Genomic DNA, 18,127 nt, shown 5'->3' with positions numbered 1-18,127 from the left:
TCTGTTCATCTGACAGAAGAGTATTGTGTACTGTATGTGAGTGCCTTTGTCTTTTTTTCTTCCATGTTTCTCTGTTATTAAATCCACATACACGTTGTACATCTGCTTTTCTACTTAAGGTCATTTTTACTCCAGAATTCATACAAACTCTTAAATGTTTATTCTGCTATTAAAATTGTTCTCATTGTATGTTATCGGTGGAGGGAATCTGCAGGATAATTGGGTCGTGTTGAAATCTTTTCCGATGGCAGTGTTAGATATTAGACACATCTATGTTCAATGGCAGTATGATCAATAAAAGTATTTTTTTCCAACAATACAATTTCCTTGTCTTTTTATTATGCAAGGTCAGAACCTCTTCCTTTTCTTTCAGATGCAGTCACGACGCAGCAGTCTCTGGTGCAAATAAATGAATTTATTGAGAAAAAAAGATCAAAGCAAATACAAAACACTCACATAACTGTCCAAAGCTCATCACCACCGTCAGGATGATAAAAAAGATATGTTTGGTTTGATGTTTTTTCTCAGAGGCTGCACGTTTTAAACCTTTGCTGCTTTTCTTGACAAAAAAAGCAATAATTGTAATTAATTAATCTCTGTATTTACAAATGAGGTAAAAACATTAACTTTGTTCACGACATGTCTGCACCTGGAACACAACATTTAAGAAGCTGTTATATGGTACAAATGAATGGATGTGATGGTGGGGAGTGAGTGGCTGCTCCTTACAGCTGCAGAGAGAGAGAGAGGGAGAGGAGAAGCACAAAGCGTCTTCATCCTTCGCCTCTCTGCGTGGCTCAGGCTCGGCCCCTCTCTGCAGAGGAATACAAAGCAAGCATCCCCTCTACAAAATCCCCACTGTCTATAAAAAAAACAAAAACGTGTGTCTGACTTTCAGGCATCAACCCACAGTGTACTGCATCCTCACGTGACTACCGAGTTTTAAAAGCCACATTGTTTCCTCTGCTTTTGAGAAATTAACGTGTTTCTGGAAAGCTGCAATCTAGAGATCGACTCCTCTGTCGTCTCTTTAGCAAGTACCCGCAATCCTTTGGTTTTTGCAGCATGACAGCGAGCCATCAGCTCCTATTAGGATTAGTGGCCTGACATGTTTTCACACACTCCCACCCTTTAACTGCTCTTTGCAGAGAGGATCTGCTCTGCCAGCGTGAAGACGAATAAAAAAAAGAGAGCACAATGAGAGTGCAGCTGCTACTTCCTGCAGGAGCCAGCACCTGCGACGCCAGGTGAGGCCAGGTTGTTTTTTGGAGGATAGCAGGGAGAGGGAGGCAGATAGGGTGAGGACACATGACTTTTCTATTTAAACTATTTGCTGTGCGACAAAACATTACCCCCACCCCCTACAGCTACCTGCGGAGCTACCAAGCGGCACCTTTCACCACAGAACAGGCACTTGATCGGATGGTTCCTCCCCGCCTCTACTCCTCATTTCTCATCTCATCTCTGTTATCACGAGGTGAGGAGATCAGGTCCTTTTTCAGACTCTGTGCTCTGCCTGTTCCCATTCTCTGCTTTTTATTGTTCTTTGCCTTTTTCCTTCTCGTCAGACAAATTGTTCTGAGCGCTTCCACAAAAACAGGGAGCCTTTTTACCTTTTTGGTACGGGGATGATGTGACAAGAAAGCCAAATAAGAGGACGCTTTCTCCGTGCTGACAATTCACAGCTAGGATAACAACTGCAGAGTGATTATTCCCTTTATATCTGTCCATTTTCCAACAACTATCACACTGCTTCAGCCAAGAGTCGCTATTTTAGCGAGGAGCAATAGATGAATGTGTGTGAGGACTGTGTATGGCACAGGTATCATCATTATGGATCTCCCTCCTCCTCCTCCTCCTCTTTCGGTTTGTATTTATTGAGTAGTCACCTTGGAAAGCCGCTTGACATAGTTTGTATTCTACCAAGCAAATGTCTGTGAAAGCGGTCTCTCGCAACCACCACATTTGGTATGCCTGAAGAAGAGCGTGCACGGAACAGAGCAACAGAGCAAGTATTTCCTCCCTCCCGTGGTCCGCACGTCCGCTCCCATTTCTTTGTAACAAAGCTGTTTGAATTTTTCTGCACCCTCCCTCGGGTGAGGAGGAGCGGGCGGCGGAGGAGAGCGCGAATGAGAATAGGAAATCACATGAAGACGAGGGCGAAGTAGTAAGTAGAAAGCTTGATGTCTAACAACCCACGGAGCGGTGAAACTTGAAACACCCAACCAATACAGAATTACTCAACCCAGCAAAGACACATTACCAGAAAAAAACGAAACAAAATCTCAATCTGCAACCCAGTGATGGTCGAAGCACTTTTTTTTTCAAACATTGACAGAAGCTGTGTACAGCCAGGCAGCGAGAACACAATGTGTCCACTATATACTGAAAATCCAGACTCTGTGTAATAAGGGCTACTCAGTATGATCCCACTCATCTTCACTGTCTCTTCATGTAACCACACAGTGAAGTGTATATAGAGTCTTTCTTATTTACAAAGATCGAATTCAGCAGCAAAGTGCTAAAAAATACATTTCATGTGACATTGATTTTGCTCAGATATATAAAAAAAACTTCCCATTTCACATTGCAGGCCTTCATCTGACACTCAGTTCACAATGAGTGGTAGAAAAGAAAGGAAATTTGGGGTATTATTGGCTGTGACTGGAACGGATCTGTCTGACAGTGAAGCTGAGCTCCATCATGATGAGTAGCCCAGGTAGAGAGTGACGTTCTGAAGCCTTTAAGGTGACTGGCAGGTTTGATAACGTCTGCTCCGAGGTAGAGGAGCGCAGAGCGACAGCCTCTTTTCTCAGGGACGCTTTCATCTGTCTGTTAGGCCGCCGTGTTGATTGACGCTGCTCATCATCCAGTAAATACAACACCTCCTGTGTCAGGGTGAGGGGAGTGAGGGGTGTGGAGCGAGTCTCTCTGTCACTCAGTCTCTCGCTGTTTCCCGCCTCGGTCGCCGCTCAGCGTCTGCTAATTGATTGTTTAGGGTTGGCCCGTTTTCAGGGTCCTCTCAGTTCAGTCTGTGTGCATCTGAGCTCAGAGGTCGCTCGCCTCGGCTCGCTCGTACAGCGCACGCAGCTTCTCAAAGCGAGGCCCCCACTCCCCCAGTGTCTCCTCCCTTCTCCCCTCTCCTCCGCCTCCCCCATCTGCACTGCTCCCCCCATCCAGCCCCGCTGAGCTGAAGGAGCTAAGGGAGCCGGCTGGCGAGCCCCCTCCCTCGGTGGAGAAGACTTGCAGGGAGTCGAAAGGCCCTGTGTCTGGATGCTGGTCTGCATCGCGGATGATCTCGCACAGGTAGCGGGCGAGGTCCTGGCTGGAGAAGGAGAGGGAGCGGCGGGCCAGCTGGGAGGGGCGGGCCTGGCCCTGGGCGGGGAGTCTGGTGGGGGGGACGTCTCTACGCAGGCTGGTGGTACCGGTGGAGGAGGTGGATGCTGCTGAGGGAGGCAACGTGGTGGAGCTGGTCGTCCGGCTGAGAGAGTCCAGTGGCTGGGTGGAGGGCGGGGCAGGAGAAGCCTGGTGGAGAAGGTGGTGATGGTGGTGGGGAGGAGGAGGGTGGTGGTGCAGGGCTCTGGAGCGGCAGTACTGCACCGACTGGGCCGGGCTCGGCTGGAGGGACTTCTGCAGCTCCGCCATGTCGTAAGCATTCTGCACACAAACACAAACACATGAGGAATCACACACAGACGTGAACAAACAGAGGAGAAGTTCTGGTTAGCACAGAAGCTGTAAAAAAAAAGACAGATGAGCAAACAGCGAGTCTGAGTGAAAGAATGAATGTTTAGGGGAAGAGGGGGGAGAAAAAAATGAAAGGTGACAAAGAGAGTGCAGAAAAATGAAAAGAGAGCAGAAAAACAATCAGCTCTCCCGTAACGTTTACTGTGAATGTTCCACGTATTTAAGTTTCCAATCTGTCTCCATTTACTGTCTAACAGAAGTCCCCGTAATGTTCAGTATCTGTGTGTGTGTGAGAGAGACCAGGCAGATAAAACATATGAGCGGTGGTGATTCAGAGAGGAGACGAAGGGCTGCTCACTTTCTCGCCGTCTCTCATGTGCACTGGGGCATTGAGTTTAGGAGCCGCCGTTAGCTGCACATATACTGTAACAGCCAATCACTTCAGTGCTAATGTGATTCCACCAAAACTGTAACCACGGCAGCGGAGATGAGAAACTGAGGGATGTAGGAGGAGGAGGAGGAGGAGGAGGAGGAAGAAGAAAAGATACACACGGAGGAGGTGTGGGTCGCTTTGTAAAACTGATTATGTGATGAGTGGAAAGTGCTGTTTTTTTTTCCTCCGGAGAGCATTCAAACAAAACTCTCGAGAATAATCTGCAGCATCTGCTCCGCTATAGGGGATCAGGACTCTGCGTGTGTGTGTGTGTGTGTGTGTGTGTGTGCGTGTTTGTATGCGCAAGTGTTTGGCTGCAGGTAATTAACAGTACACAGGACAAGACCTTGAGGGTTTTGGGGTATTGACAAGGTGTGACAACAATCTGTGTGTGTGTGTGTGTGTGTGTGTGTGTGTGTGCGCGTGCGTGCGTGTGTGTGTGTGTGTGTTAGTAGCGACTTAGCGGCCACATGTGTTTGCTTCGATCAAAGCCGTGATATTATGCAAGCTCTTAAGTACTGCCGAGTGCTTGTGGGTTACAGTGGCTGTTGGAGAGGGGAGATAAGGATTTTGCGTGGGCCTAATTGAAACGCTGGTGAGCCTGACACACACACGGATTTTATTCCAAATTGAATTGACTGTATCCTCTATAAAGCTGCTACCGTACATCCACTGCTATTTCAAAATAAAGGTGAACTCAGAAATGATGCAGCTGAAAACATTGCTTCATATATATGGTGCATTCTGCTTTTAGTACAATGGAGAGTATCAGGTTAAAAAGGGTGCACTTGCAGGTTGTGTGTTAATGTGCGGTGTTAAAGTGAGTGTATCCTCACAAAAGATGTCTTTCCTATGCTTTGCCACAAGGGACAGGGAAGAATATGTGTGTGTGTGTGTGTGTGTGTGTGTGTGTGTGTGTGTGTGTGTGTGTGTGTGCGCGTGCGTTGTACCTGGTCCTCCTCTCCGCCTCCCTCCTCGTCATAGTTGAGGACGTTCTCTCGGATGTCCTCCCAGCCGTCGTGGTGGGCAGACACGTGATACACGCCCTCCTTCAGCCCTTTGTAGCTCCTCCAGCGGGTGTAGAGGAAAATGCCCAGCAGCAGCACTGCAGGTAAGACAGAGTGAGATGGAGTTGCATTAGCATTGCAAATTACCTGATTAAGATCCTTTAGCCAATTAAGGTGTGGCCCCAGAGAGAGGTGCCGTTTGATGGAGATGGCCTTGAGCATCATTTGCCAAAAAATGTGAGCTGCAAACTGATCAGTTTGTGGGGTTCAAGTGATGATGAAGGGTTCAAGGTAACAAGAGTTATTTTAGGGCTGATATATTTCAAAATAAGAGTTTTAAAGAGTGTTTGAGAAAACTTTTAATCTAGAGACCTGTTTGGGGCCAGCAGGGCTTAGTACAGAGTAAAAAACTTTTGAAGCATCACCAAAACTTTCCCTTTAATTATTTACTGGCTGATCTGGAGGGTCAAAGCTTTGCAGGGTTGGCACAATTGGAATAAGGGTAGAGACCAGTTTAATCTGGGCCGGTGTTTTAAGCCGCTGCAGCAAACCGTTTCAACACTGATCACATGTTGGGATGGCTAACATGTTAGCAGCAGATGTAGTATAACATTAGCATCAGTGTCATTTGGTCCTAGCTACATTTTTCTCCCCGATAGTCTGCCCTACTCTGCTGTGATTGGCGAGGAAAGCACAAAGGTCAAACACAGAACTTCCAGCCATGAAACACCATTCATTTCCCATGAAATGTCCCGTGAAATCAAATGCCAACATTGACTTAATATTTCAACCCAAACCAGGACCTTTACCTAAAACTCACCAAGCATGTGATTAATATCGTGAAACGTTCACAGTCTGGATCATGGTTCACGGTTTGGGTTAAAACAATAGATACATATTCAGATGGAGCATGAGCAGTGGTCTCCTGTACTGCTGGGTCACAGATCTTTGTGGCAGAAATCTCTGAAGATAAACCCAGTACTCGCCTTATAGGCAACAAGTACGAGCCAACCACAGCACAGTAGGGCAGGATTAGGTAGAACTCTATTGTGGAACACACTTTTAATAATTTTTTTTTCATCTAAAAAGTGGGCAGGTCTTATATACCAGTGTGACCAATATAACAGTATAAAATGCAGAGAGGTATGTTGTTGTGTTACAGTATTTGACCCAGACGATGGCGCTACAATCTAGCTAAAGTTGTCTGTTGTTAAGTGGTGAGTACACACCTCCACATTAAACTGTTTCCGGGTCCAAGCTGCTACAACGTCTCCTATTTACAATATGCGCTACAATTTACAACGCTTCGTCACGGACATGCGCCGTCATGATCACCATTGCAGCAGCCACCCTCACAACATCCATGTTACCGTAGGCTGCTAGCTACCGCTATCTGCAGCACCGTTAGCTAGCAGGACTGCGAACTCGACATGGTGAAAACAGATGGTAGGCTGGGATTTGTGTGTGTTTTGGATGTGTTTTAAATGAAAATAAATTGAAATAGTGTTGAAATAACTTGTATACACGTTCTTATTAATAAATAGTTGTAGAACACCTTTTTCCCTCTGCAAAACCCCCCAAAACAGACTGCGTCTTATATTCCAGCAGCACTTTTTGTCCTTTAAATTAAATGCTGATAATTGCTTCAGAAATAAAAAGCTCAATGTCAAAATACCTTAAAATATTATGTAACATAAATATAATTGGTTAATGTCAGGCTTAAATGAATTATAAATGCAATTCCCTCCAACACTCAAAAACAAGAAATTATGTTCATTTACACTCACAAGTGTTTAGGCTTTGTTTTACAGTAACTTAGTAAGGTCCCACAATGATCAGCTGCTTTTAATCTTTTGGGTTTTAATATTGATGGCTGACAAACACGCACGCAGGGATGCACCAGCAGACTGGAATGCTAAGTCCAAGAATTCACCTTCACATTTATTTTATATATTGACTGATTTGGGCAGTCTGCGCTGTGAAAATAGCACATCAAATGTTTTTAAACTGTTTATGCTTGAGGTCGAAAATATAAATTACATTTTGTAATTCTGTGAATAAAGGAATTTCCATTGTACGTTTTTTCTACACGTATATTGTATTGTATTTTTATTTTATTTCTATTTTCTTTCTAGACCATTTAAAGAGCATTTGACGGATGATGGAATATATTCGTACAAACTTGTGGTCAACTGGGTCGAAATGTTGCATAAAAACAAAACTGGTTAAAGGCGTCACTAGAGAGCCATCTGCTGTCAGTTTTAATATTTATTATTTAAATATTAAACACCATCATATTACCGCTTGACGTACTGGCTCGACCGGCCACTATCACATTTTCAATTACAGACTAATAAGCACACGAAGCCGTTTAAAACCATGATTCACACCCCCATCTTTACATCTGCCAATATCTGTGCGGTTAAGAGTAATTATAAGTGTGTGACTGCATGACAGGCCCTGTAGGCAAAGAACATCCTCCACATTATTGCCGCTGCCGTCTGCTGGATTCAAAGAATACTAATGATGCCCTAACCAACGGAAGCACAGACAATTAGTGGCCTGACGTTTTATTAGAGCTACCTACTCTTCCATTACTAATTGACAGCTTTGAAAAGTGAACTGTTCACACTCAACATGGATCCCATATGAGATAGCACGAGGTGTTCACGTTAATTAAAACAATGTATGCCGGGAGAGGAAGTGGAAGAAGAAATGACTGCTTCAGTTTCACTTCGAGGGAAAGTGTTGAAGTGATTTGACTTCAGAAGATTGTAGGCAGCACACACGCACACACACACGCACACACACACACACACACACACACTCAGTTGAACCAATCTGCATGTATTTCCCTCTGTAGCGCTGCTGTGACCTTATCAGATGTCTCACAAATCCCCTGTGCCTTGTCATTGTGCATTGTCTCATCTCGATCACCTCTTGCCTTTTTTTAACCCTTCACAATTCACTCATCTTCTATAATATTAACCTGCTTTACACCCACACAAACTTCTCTGTCATTAGTTTCTGTTTTTCACTTAAATTCAGCTGTGCTCAAATCAAACAATAGAATCAAAAGGATTTTTTTCTGCTGAACTACAAAAGAAGTATGAAATGATATTTAATAATTTACAACCACATGTCATTAATTGAGCTTGAATATTGTCTGAGTCATACGCAATCTTCGAATCTGTGAGGCTATAGACAGGAAAGCTGTGTTTAATCACATTTTAGAATAGCAGCAATCACAGCCGTATGATTTCACCTGGCAGGACTATAAATACCCCGCTGTTCAAATCTTATTAATCTAAGGTAAGACATCAACCTGAGAGGACTGATCTTAACACGTTTTAAACTCGCCTCCTTCTCTGTCGGCCTCTGCTTTTTCTTCATGCACATGTCCTTCTCCTACATCACAACTAAAACTCAACAGCCCATCCATCATGTAAGCACAGCAACAGACGGCACTCAAACTCCCTGTGAATTGATAACACCCCATTAAACAGCCCACCCTCTGACAACTCTGTAAGAGTAAATCCATTCAGCCAGAAACCAGCTGCACAGAACGGGAGGAAAAATCAATATTCATTTACTGTCAACTTGTCCCCCTCGCCACAACTCCAGCGTCTGGCAGATTTATGAGATGAAATTGTTTCAAGAGATTCACTGTTTCATTTTAAGAGTGGCATTATGGCTTTTAATGACAGTAAACAAGAGGGGATAAAAAGATGAAGGAAGTGAAAGGCAGACTTTTGTTCTGGCGGGAAACACATGTGGCTGTCTGCTGCAGAGCGGCCTCGGTGTTACAGCGGCAGTGAATTGGCAAAAACAAGGTCACAGGTTCAGTCCCATGCCCCGACTGCAAAGCTCCTCATTTACTGTGGGTTTGCCCCGAGCCTCCCAAACACTGAGAGAGAAAAAAACAAAGCAGTGTTGAGAAGCAGCTGGGAGGTTTCTAAAGCCAGTGATAATATGAGGCTTGAGGCCGTCCGGCTGGGTCATATAAAACACTACAAATGAGGGAATCAAGCAGCTGTGTGCTCACAGAATTCATTATAATATACTATAAAATATTCTCACTTTCTTCCTTCCATCAACAGTGAAAAGCACAATACCAAACAACAGGAAAAAATAACCAAGTAACTAACTTTGCATGAGCAAAAAGACCTACATGTAAGATCAGGAGGGTAACGGTAAATGGACTGCACATAATGTAGCCCTTCTCTAGTCTTCTTTAGACCAATCAAAGTGCTTTTACACTATATGTCACATTCACCCATTCACACACACATTCACACACTGATGGCAAAGGCTGCTATGCAAAGTGCCAATCTCCAATCAGGAACTAACTTAATTAAATGGGGGAGCAATGTGGGGTTCTGTGTCTTGCCCAAGGACACGTCTGGACTTTGGCAGTCAGGGATCGACGTTCAGTTGGTGGTGAAAACACAGCAACAATGTAAGAAATCACAAGCAGAGACGGACACTTCGTGTGAGATGATGGCTTTTTATAAGACAATTATTAATCTACAAAACCTTAAAGTGATTATCTCGAAGAGCTCAGTTTCTTTCTCTTTGGAGGCACCTATGATGATAAATGGTAATGGGACAGTGTTGCATGTGTGACGTCCACGGTTGGCTCCGGTTGTAACTCTTAATTTTCCTCGCTGACGGTCGCTTTCCTTTTTAGACTGTTTGTCTTCATCTGAGTGTCCAATTTGTTTCTTTTTCTTTGGATTTTCACTTATTTTTGAAGTTGTATCTGTAGTCATCCATTTTTTCTTTGTTTTTTCAGCCATAGTAGATTACTGTTTACTGGCAACACTTGCAGAGACCGGAAAAGCAGCCGCTTAGCTCCGCCTACCCTCTCTGGCAGACTGTCCACTGCCTGGTGATGGAAAACGTGTCACTAACTGGCCGCCGCTTGTGTTTTGTGTGATTTTTTGCACCAGACACCCAATCCCAATCACAGATTTTGAGGTGCGTTCACGGTAAGTGCGTGAGTGCTTAGTGCTGTCCCACTTTCAGATCAGTAAGTGTGTGAGGGCTCTGATGCGGACTTTTCAATGCCAAATTACAGACTTTCCATGAGTCCGCATATCTTCAGACTTCCCGCAGACTTTCCTGTGGGACTTACCCAGAGTTCATAGCGAACTTGGTGACACATACAGACGTGATTGTTCAGTTCCCCACATGTACATTGAAGTAGTATTCAATAAAGTCTGACCAAAAAAATAAAAAAATAAATGTTAACAATGCGAGCATGGACGGTGATGGGAACCGCAAATACGTTTATCTGTAAGTGACAAGTAAATATTTAAACAATTATGTAATTAATTAAACAATAATGTCTTTCTGACTTTTGATAGTTTGTTCAATAAAGCTATATCTTATCTTATCTTAAAATAGGCCAATGTAAACACTGTAAGACACACAAACACATGCTGCAGGTTGGCTTTTTTACTTATTAAATTTACTGTTCTATCTGGTTTCCAGGCAACGTGTGATGTCACGATAGTGTGTCCCATTCCTCATTTTTATGCAGTTCTCAAACCCTCACAGACTCACACACTGCACGCCTGATGCCATTAAAGTCTGTGAGTGTTCAGTGCTTAGGCTTTAGGGTGGAGAATGGGGTTGGGCCCCAGTCCGTAATACTGCAAATTGAAAGGCTTTCATCAGTGGGCCATAGGCTCAATCACCATTGTGTTACCTCATTCGGTGATAGATAGAGAATTAACAGACATTTATTTTAATGAGAATCTTCGAGATTATTACTTTAAGGCTACAAAAAAAGTGCATTAGTAAGTCAGTACCACAAAGCCCATATGTCCCGTCAAAAAATATATATGTTGTCTATAGACGAGACGTTGTAGCCTGAGCAACAATAAAATAAAGAAGCTGCAGCCACTCCCTAAACACATCATTCAGATAATACAACTGAACAACCTGCCTCTTCTTATAGACGCAGCAGAATGATTCATCACCACCGCAGACAGCAGACATGTTCAAACCTCTATAAACACACAGCAGCTGCTTTCCACAACATGAAGTGCACACACACCTCTACGTTAATTAAGGTAGATGCAACCTTTTGTTAGTTTTTTACCAACCTTAACCCATAATGACACAACCCTCAATAAATGTCAATCTAATGTTTTACTTTTATAGTTTCAATTTGTTTTACCTGTTTATGAATTCTGTTGGGTTTATTAAAAAAAAAATATATTTTTTTAAATTATTTAATTGGATTGTTTGTTTCATCTTCATTATCCCATGTAAAGCAGTTAGTAATTCTGTTTTAAGTACTGAACACAAAGAAAGTATTATTATTTATACATCTTAATATACTGGATCTCTCAAAACTCAAAACTTTCCAGAGTTCAGTCTGCGTTAAAAAAAGTGTGATTGGCACAGACAGAGAGAATGACGAGTTAGAAATGAAGTTCTGGTATAAGAAACATGAACAAACAATCCTGTAGGCTATGTGGATGTGCAAACAAGACACAGACTTCATTAAGATTTTCTTTGTCTCACAAAAAAGTTGGAAGGAATGATGTGAACAGAGGCCCACAAAGTAATGTGATGATGAGCTGCTGTGAGTTAGACTGGACTGCTGCGTGGATCAATACCCTCTGTGCATTAGAGCTATATGAGGGAAATACAGAGTGTAGTTAGTCTGAAACAAAGACACTGTAACAGAAGAACTGCCTGGTGTTTGGTGGTGGAGTTTTTGTCCGTGTGTTTAGAGTTGCAATCTGCCGAGTAGCGTGTGTGCGTGTGTGTGTATGAAGCAGTGGCTGGTGTGAGCTCCATTGGGAAGCGAGCGAGGAAGCTGCAGGTCAGGGTGTACAAGATGAATCTGCTCTGTTCAAAGGCCTTCTCTAGAGGGCAAAGGGAGAAATGGAGAATTTGATCTGTATTTCTGACTCTGTGTGTGTGTGTGTGTGTGTGTGTGTGTGTGTGTGTGTGTGTGTGCATGTGTGTGTAAGTCTGTGTTGACTGAGCCTGAAAAGAGAGATTATGTGTTTATTTGTTTACACTGCCTCCAAGGCCCCGTAGTCTCTTTGACCATCGCTCCTTTTTCTTTAACTTTCTCACTCCCTCCGCTGATCTCGTACTCCTGACGTATATTTACCCCCTCACGTCTAACAGCCTTCATCCATTTTCTTTTTCATGGCCTTTAACAACAACCACTACTATAGGTCAAACCCCAGGGCTACTCCTGGATCTGCCGCAGGATGCCTTGGGCTATCGGCACCACGTTTGAATTAATACGTATTCCACGAATCTCACATAAACAAACTCCCTTTCAACTGTCATTACTAAAGTCACAAAAAGCACTGGAACTGTTCCAATTAACTGATACTGAAGGAATATGTCCTGATTCCTAATTTTTATCTAATAAAGGGAAAATGTCTGAACTAGAGTTACTGTCTGGGGGTTGTTTGCGTCGATCGACCAGTGGCAGTTTAGAGTGAATGTGCAACTGTTGCCGGCACAGTTGTCCCCCCCACAAAACAAAACAATGGCACAAGTAGCCCTACTAGGATAAGAGGTCCCACCACATTCATTTACAGGAGGAACATTAGACCAGAGAACGTCTCTCTCTGTTTGTCTGCAGAGCAGGTGATTGACAGAAGACCCTTACAGTCAGAGAGGACAGATAGGAGTAGTGTGAGTGGAGCTTAACAGTCAATTGCAGGTGGCATCGTTCTCTTGGACAGACATAAAAATGAAAATAAACCAGTTGTAATAAACTTTTCTCCAGAATTGTGACTTAAAATTAATAAACTGGAAGATTTTCATTTAAATAAATGTCTGCTAAGTCACTATTTATCGCCAAATGAGGTAACACAATGGTGATTGAGCCTCTGGCTCACTCATGAAAGCCTTAATGTATTACAGACTGGGTGTCTGTGGCGACTTTCGTAGAAAAAAATCACAAGTGGGGCGCCGTTAGTGACACGTTTTCCATCAGCCAGCAGTGGTTGGTCTTCCAGAGAGGGTAGGCGGAGCTAAGCGGCTGCTTTTCGGGTCTCTGCAGGTGTTGCGAGTAAACAGTAATCTACTATGGCTGAACAAACAAAGAAAAGATCGGTGACTACAGATACAACTTCAAAAATACGTGAAAATCCAAAGAAAAATAAACAAATTTCGACGCTCAGATTAAGGCAAACGAAAGGAAAGCGACCGTCAGCGGGGAAAATCAAAGAGTTACAACCGGAGCCAACCGTGGACGTCACACATGTGACTCTAGCCCTTTTTACAGTGCGGTTCCGCCTCACAGCCGTAACGAACTCTGCCATCATACAGCCTTTGCGGAGGCAAAACGTGCGCGCGGTATAAACAAACAGCATGTGCTTCAAGTACACCCCAGGTGCTGTTCCACCTTGCCGGCTCCGGTATTTACCCAGACGTCATTTTGCCTCTGTTACTACCTCCTGAGATATCATTTTCACAAGAATGGGAACAGACTGACAGACAACCAGGAAACATAATCCCTCCAGACGTCAAGTGAATGTGCTAAGGCTCCCAAAACTTGTGCACTGCCCCTTTAATGAAGTCTGGATGCACAGTGATACAGCTATCTGATGAACAAGGAAATCCATTGTATCTTGAGCACTTCAAATGATGCTGAATGAGTGTCCTTGTAATGGAATTTCCAGTCAGGCGATCAATATCCGAGCTGCTCTGGAATGAGATCAGCGTCTATGCGTACATCAACACAAGTCAATACTATAGTATGGATATTAGGCTCATCACACTATAATTTTATTTACTGCAGCCATCTCTCCCTGCACAGGCGATTTATCACTTCTCTTCTTCTCACTGCTATTTTTTTCTGCCATCTCCTGACCCACACAAGTTGTTTAAGGCCAGAAACAATATGATGCTGCCAATAACCTTCTCTGAACCCTCACAGGTGATGAGAGGTTTTTGCTGGTTTCTAGCTTCAAATCATTATTTTGTGGGAACGTAACAATTCACTGTTTACTTGCAGGTGTCGAGTGTTTTATTTCCAGCACACATGCTGTTAAGGAACACAAAAACAGAAGTCCTCCCTCACTTGTGTGTTCATGCCAAAACAAAAAGGCGAATAAAGGTGTATTTCTATATATATATATATATATATATATTATATGTGTCACTTATTTAGCTGACAGGGTGGCAAAACCCTCCATTGAAACCTAATATTCTACTTCTTAAAGGTCATTGTTCTATATGTCAGCCTGGTCCACATCTCTTCTCTACCTTTCAGCGTCTCATCTTTTCCTCTCTCCATTGGTGTCCTTATTGATCTAGCAGTTTCCATTCTTTAACACACTGCTCCTCCTCCTCCTCTTGTGAAGATGGTGTCACTAGAGTCGCACTTCAATCTAGTTGTTTCTCAGCCACTTGTCTCAGAGCATTGAACTCTATTGTCGATCTGCAGGTGTGAATTCTCCCTCAAGGGCATGTGGAATTTCAGATCACCCAAAGAAGCCATGGATACAAAAGCTGCTTTTCCACTGCAAGTACTTTACCCAGAGACTTTAGGAGGTTATCAGTGTGTTTCCACCACAGATATCAAGCTCTAAATAAAGTTCCAGGGACTTTCCAGGGAATTTCCCCCCAAAGGTCCCTGCTTTAGGTCTTCTTGAAGGATGGGACTTGCAGTTCTTGAAATTTCTTATTGGTAGAGTATTCAAAGTTTTTTGAAGACCTTTTTTTACATAAGCAGACTTTAAGCGGGGTACACACTACAAGATAATCAGGACGATTTTGGGCCCGATTCCCCCCTTCCAGCAATTGTAAGCAAAATCCCCATTTTTTGAAAGATTATCTTGCCAGATGTTCCTGTGGTGTAAGGTATGATAAGAGTGATTTTACTTCCCCCGATCCGCTCGGAAGGCAGTCGTGGCTGCACCGATTTCAAATCATTAATGTTAAACATGTTCAATATCTATGATCCGTTATCCTATTGTGTGGGGTGAACCCCGATGACAGCTCAAGCACACAGTCAGTGGATTGTGGAACGAAACAATAGCCAATGGGGAAACAAGCTGACTGAAGAAGGAAGCACAACAACCACAGCAATGGCGACAAAAGCCAACGGGGAGCATGAAGTAACATGTACAGCCCATGTTCACGCTGTCTCCACCGCTTCATCCACAGTTTGTTTGTTTTTCTTCCTGAATGTTCTGTAAAAAGTCCAAAAACTCTCATTGCCAATTCTTCCTGTCCGTCATCCTCCATGTTTGTTTACTCTACAATCACATTTCAGAGTTTTGCGAGATTTCCACTTTTGAGAGTCGAGACTCTGGTTGTTGGTGAATGAATCTGTGAGTGTGTGGTGTGCTGTTTTGGCGTAATTGTTGCTCTCTACACACTACAGGAGCAAAACTGTTCAATATATGATTATATATCGTCATGTGTGGGGTCTCTCACATTTGAACATCTGTTAAGATTTGAAAAATCTTTTAAAGTGGGCCAGGCTTTACTTGCCTAATCTTCATGGGTCTTTAGACCTCGATGGAAACAGACAACAATGGGATGGGCGAAACCTTTCATCCCTTAAAAATGTACCCAGGGACCACAAGGCCTGGGTGGAAACGCAGCTTCAGAGATACTTTTGGCCACATTACTATCAAAATATACATGCAGCAAGAGTCCAACAGACCCTAATTAGTAGAATATTATATGGTGTTGCTGTAACGTAAATTCCGATTTTGTTATATATGTGCTCAAATTAACATCTTAAGAATAACAATGATAGAAATGTATAATGTGATTAACGTTCTTTAAATTAAAAATCCCACATGAAATGTAGGAACGCAGGTACCTTAATTATGACAAGCTTAGTTTACATCTCAAACTTGCTGATGCAATAAATGGCTGCTGACAGTCAGTCATACTGTAGACTATCAAAGACCAACAGAGCAGGTTCAGCTTCTATTTCGGGCAATGATAAATGATCTAAACTGAAGAGATGGAGGTGGTGGACGTTTTAAACAAGATAATGTTCCCTGTGCAGTTCAACCACTTTATCTCTTTATCTAAGGACACTCAGATGAAATGACATCAAGCAACTGGTCAATAAAAGCCTCTGATATTAAATTAAAACACGCTGTACACAATGAAGTACAACTGCATTGACCTGGAGCAATTGAGGACTTACTGAGCAAAGGTTGCAGACCATTACAATGCATGATAATTAAAAACAAACAAACGAAAAAACAAAACAAGTGTATGGTCATTTAAATCAATTTTGCATTAAAGATATGTATTGGGAAATATAAAATAATTTGTCTATGGGGGAGGGGTATAGTTGATATTAAGCATTTGAGATGTCAGATCATCTGAAGATGGAGATTAATGGTGAGTATTGAATACGTGAAAACAGTTATCTATGCCTCGGTCATGTCTTATCGTGTAAACTGAAATGTGGTCATAATAAGTTGTCCTTTTTGGTATAAGTGTTTCTGAAATTGATGGTAAATCATTTTAATTTGCAAAATCATGAAAAGAGCTGAGGAGAAATATCAAGAAGTATCATTTTTTGTCTCAGCCGTCTGTAGAAGTCTGTCATTTATCTGTGTTAGATTGACAGCAGCTGGCAGGCTGAGCTCCGGAAGGGGACGGAGAGACAAATAAAATAAATCCACTGTAGCTATGGCAAACAGGGTTAGGTGAGGACGACACCGACATAAAGACTGAGTTGAAATAAGGCAAGGTAAGTGTACATCCTGTTTTTTGTAGCTAATCAGGAGCAAATTATCTAACTAGCCTGAAACTGCATACATTTTTGATTGAGCAGGCTAATGGTTATAAAATGACGAATGTGAAAATTAACATGGTTACGGCCTCTCAATAAAACTCATTAACTATAATATGCTTTCTGTTAGACAATCAATAATACATCAGTAATAAATTATAACATATAAAAGCTATATGAAGATTATACAAGTCAAATATGAATATTATGTCTCAAGCTGAATCCTTCATGGAAAGAACATCATCCCTCTCTCTCTTTTTCTTGTGCATTTGTTGAAGTTGAATGATACTCAATGTGTTTGTGAGAGGAGATGACAAAGGTCCAGAGCATGCATCTTCCTGAATGCCTCAGACTGTAATCACTGTGAATGCACACATGAACTACTTCACCCTCCTTTAGAAAAGCAGACTCCCTTATCAGACTAATTATCTTTGACGTACAGTGCTCGAGTGGATGATAATGTACTTTTGTCTCCTCAGCAGTACATCCAGCTCCACGTGACCTTAGCAGCTTCTGATGTACTTTCAGCAGCAGAGATTTGCAGAATATTCTGCAGAATATGTGAACAGATCTGGTGGAGCACTTAATAAGAGCTGTCTATTCTGTGTTTAGTCAAGATTAAAAAGGTTTTGGCCCCTGAGCTTGTTCCTGTTCTGTCAGACCACTGGAGCACTTCCACAGCCAGCATTGACTTTACTTTAATCATTTAAGTGAAATTGACTGTTTTCCTTTTGGCCATTGTAATCTGATTGTCTGCATTGTCTGCTTGTTTTTCTTGCTTCAGTTTCCACCAGAAAAATCTGTTTCATCGTTTAATCTCTCCTAAAAACACTTTTATAAACAGGCTTTTATGTGAATCACTATGTTATCCTTTACTCCCCAATTTTTACAATATTTTTAGCCAACGCCATTTTTTTGACTGCCTTTTGTCTCTCTCACATATTACCCATCATTTTACAACTTTAGTTTAATTTATTTTATTGTTATGTTGTACATGTTTTTGTGTCAGATGTGGAAGCTTTCTTAACACAGCAGTAAGTTAATATATTTCTCAAATGACTGTAGATATTGAGGGACGCGTCTCCATCTGCTCTTATTGTACAAAATTGATGCCAAAATTGCCCCTGTGATACGTGCTGCCATCTTGAACTAACTATAATGACAGAAACCATGTTTGAGAAAAATGTATTTGGCATGTATTTTGATTTTATAGTTTGACTCGTGTCCCATCTGTTAACATGG

General features: G+C 42.4%; 1 protein-coding gene across 1 annotated transcript in view; it reads right to left on the bottom strand.

Annotated features, from left to right (window-relative positions):
* Positions 1-400: 400 nt before the first annotated feature.
* Positions 401-18,127, bottom strand: part of LOC138589795 (neural-cadherin) — a 334,506-nt gene continuing 316,779 nt past the window's right edge. Inside the window, exons 36-37 of the mRNA XM_069660252.1 lie at positions 5,071-5,225; positions 401-3,657 (exon numbers count right to left, since the gene is read on the bottom strand). Of these exons, the coding sequence (XP_069516353.1) occupies positions 3,049-3,657; positions 5,071-5,225 (764 nt within the window). The 3' untranslated portion in view covers positions 401-3,048. The remainder of the gene's footprint in view (positions 3,658-5,070; positions 5,226-18,127) is intronic.

This window comes from Semicossyphus pulcher, unplaced genomic scaffold (assembly GCF_022749685.1).
Source record: "Semicossyphus pulcher isolate SPU_LCO1_2020_fin unplaced genomic scaffold, fSemPul1.0.p SCAF_1, whole genome shotgun sequence".
NCBI lineage: Eukaryota > Metazoa > Chordata > Actinopteri > Labriformes > Labridae > Semicossyphus > Semicossyphus pulcher.
Note: the sequence above shows the minus strand (reverse complement) of the source record. Positions and strands in the feature narration are given on the sequence as shown.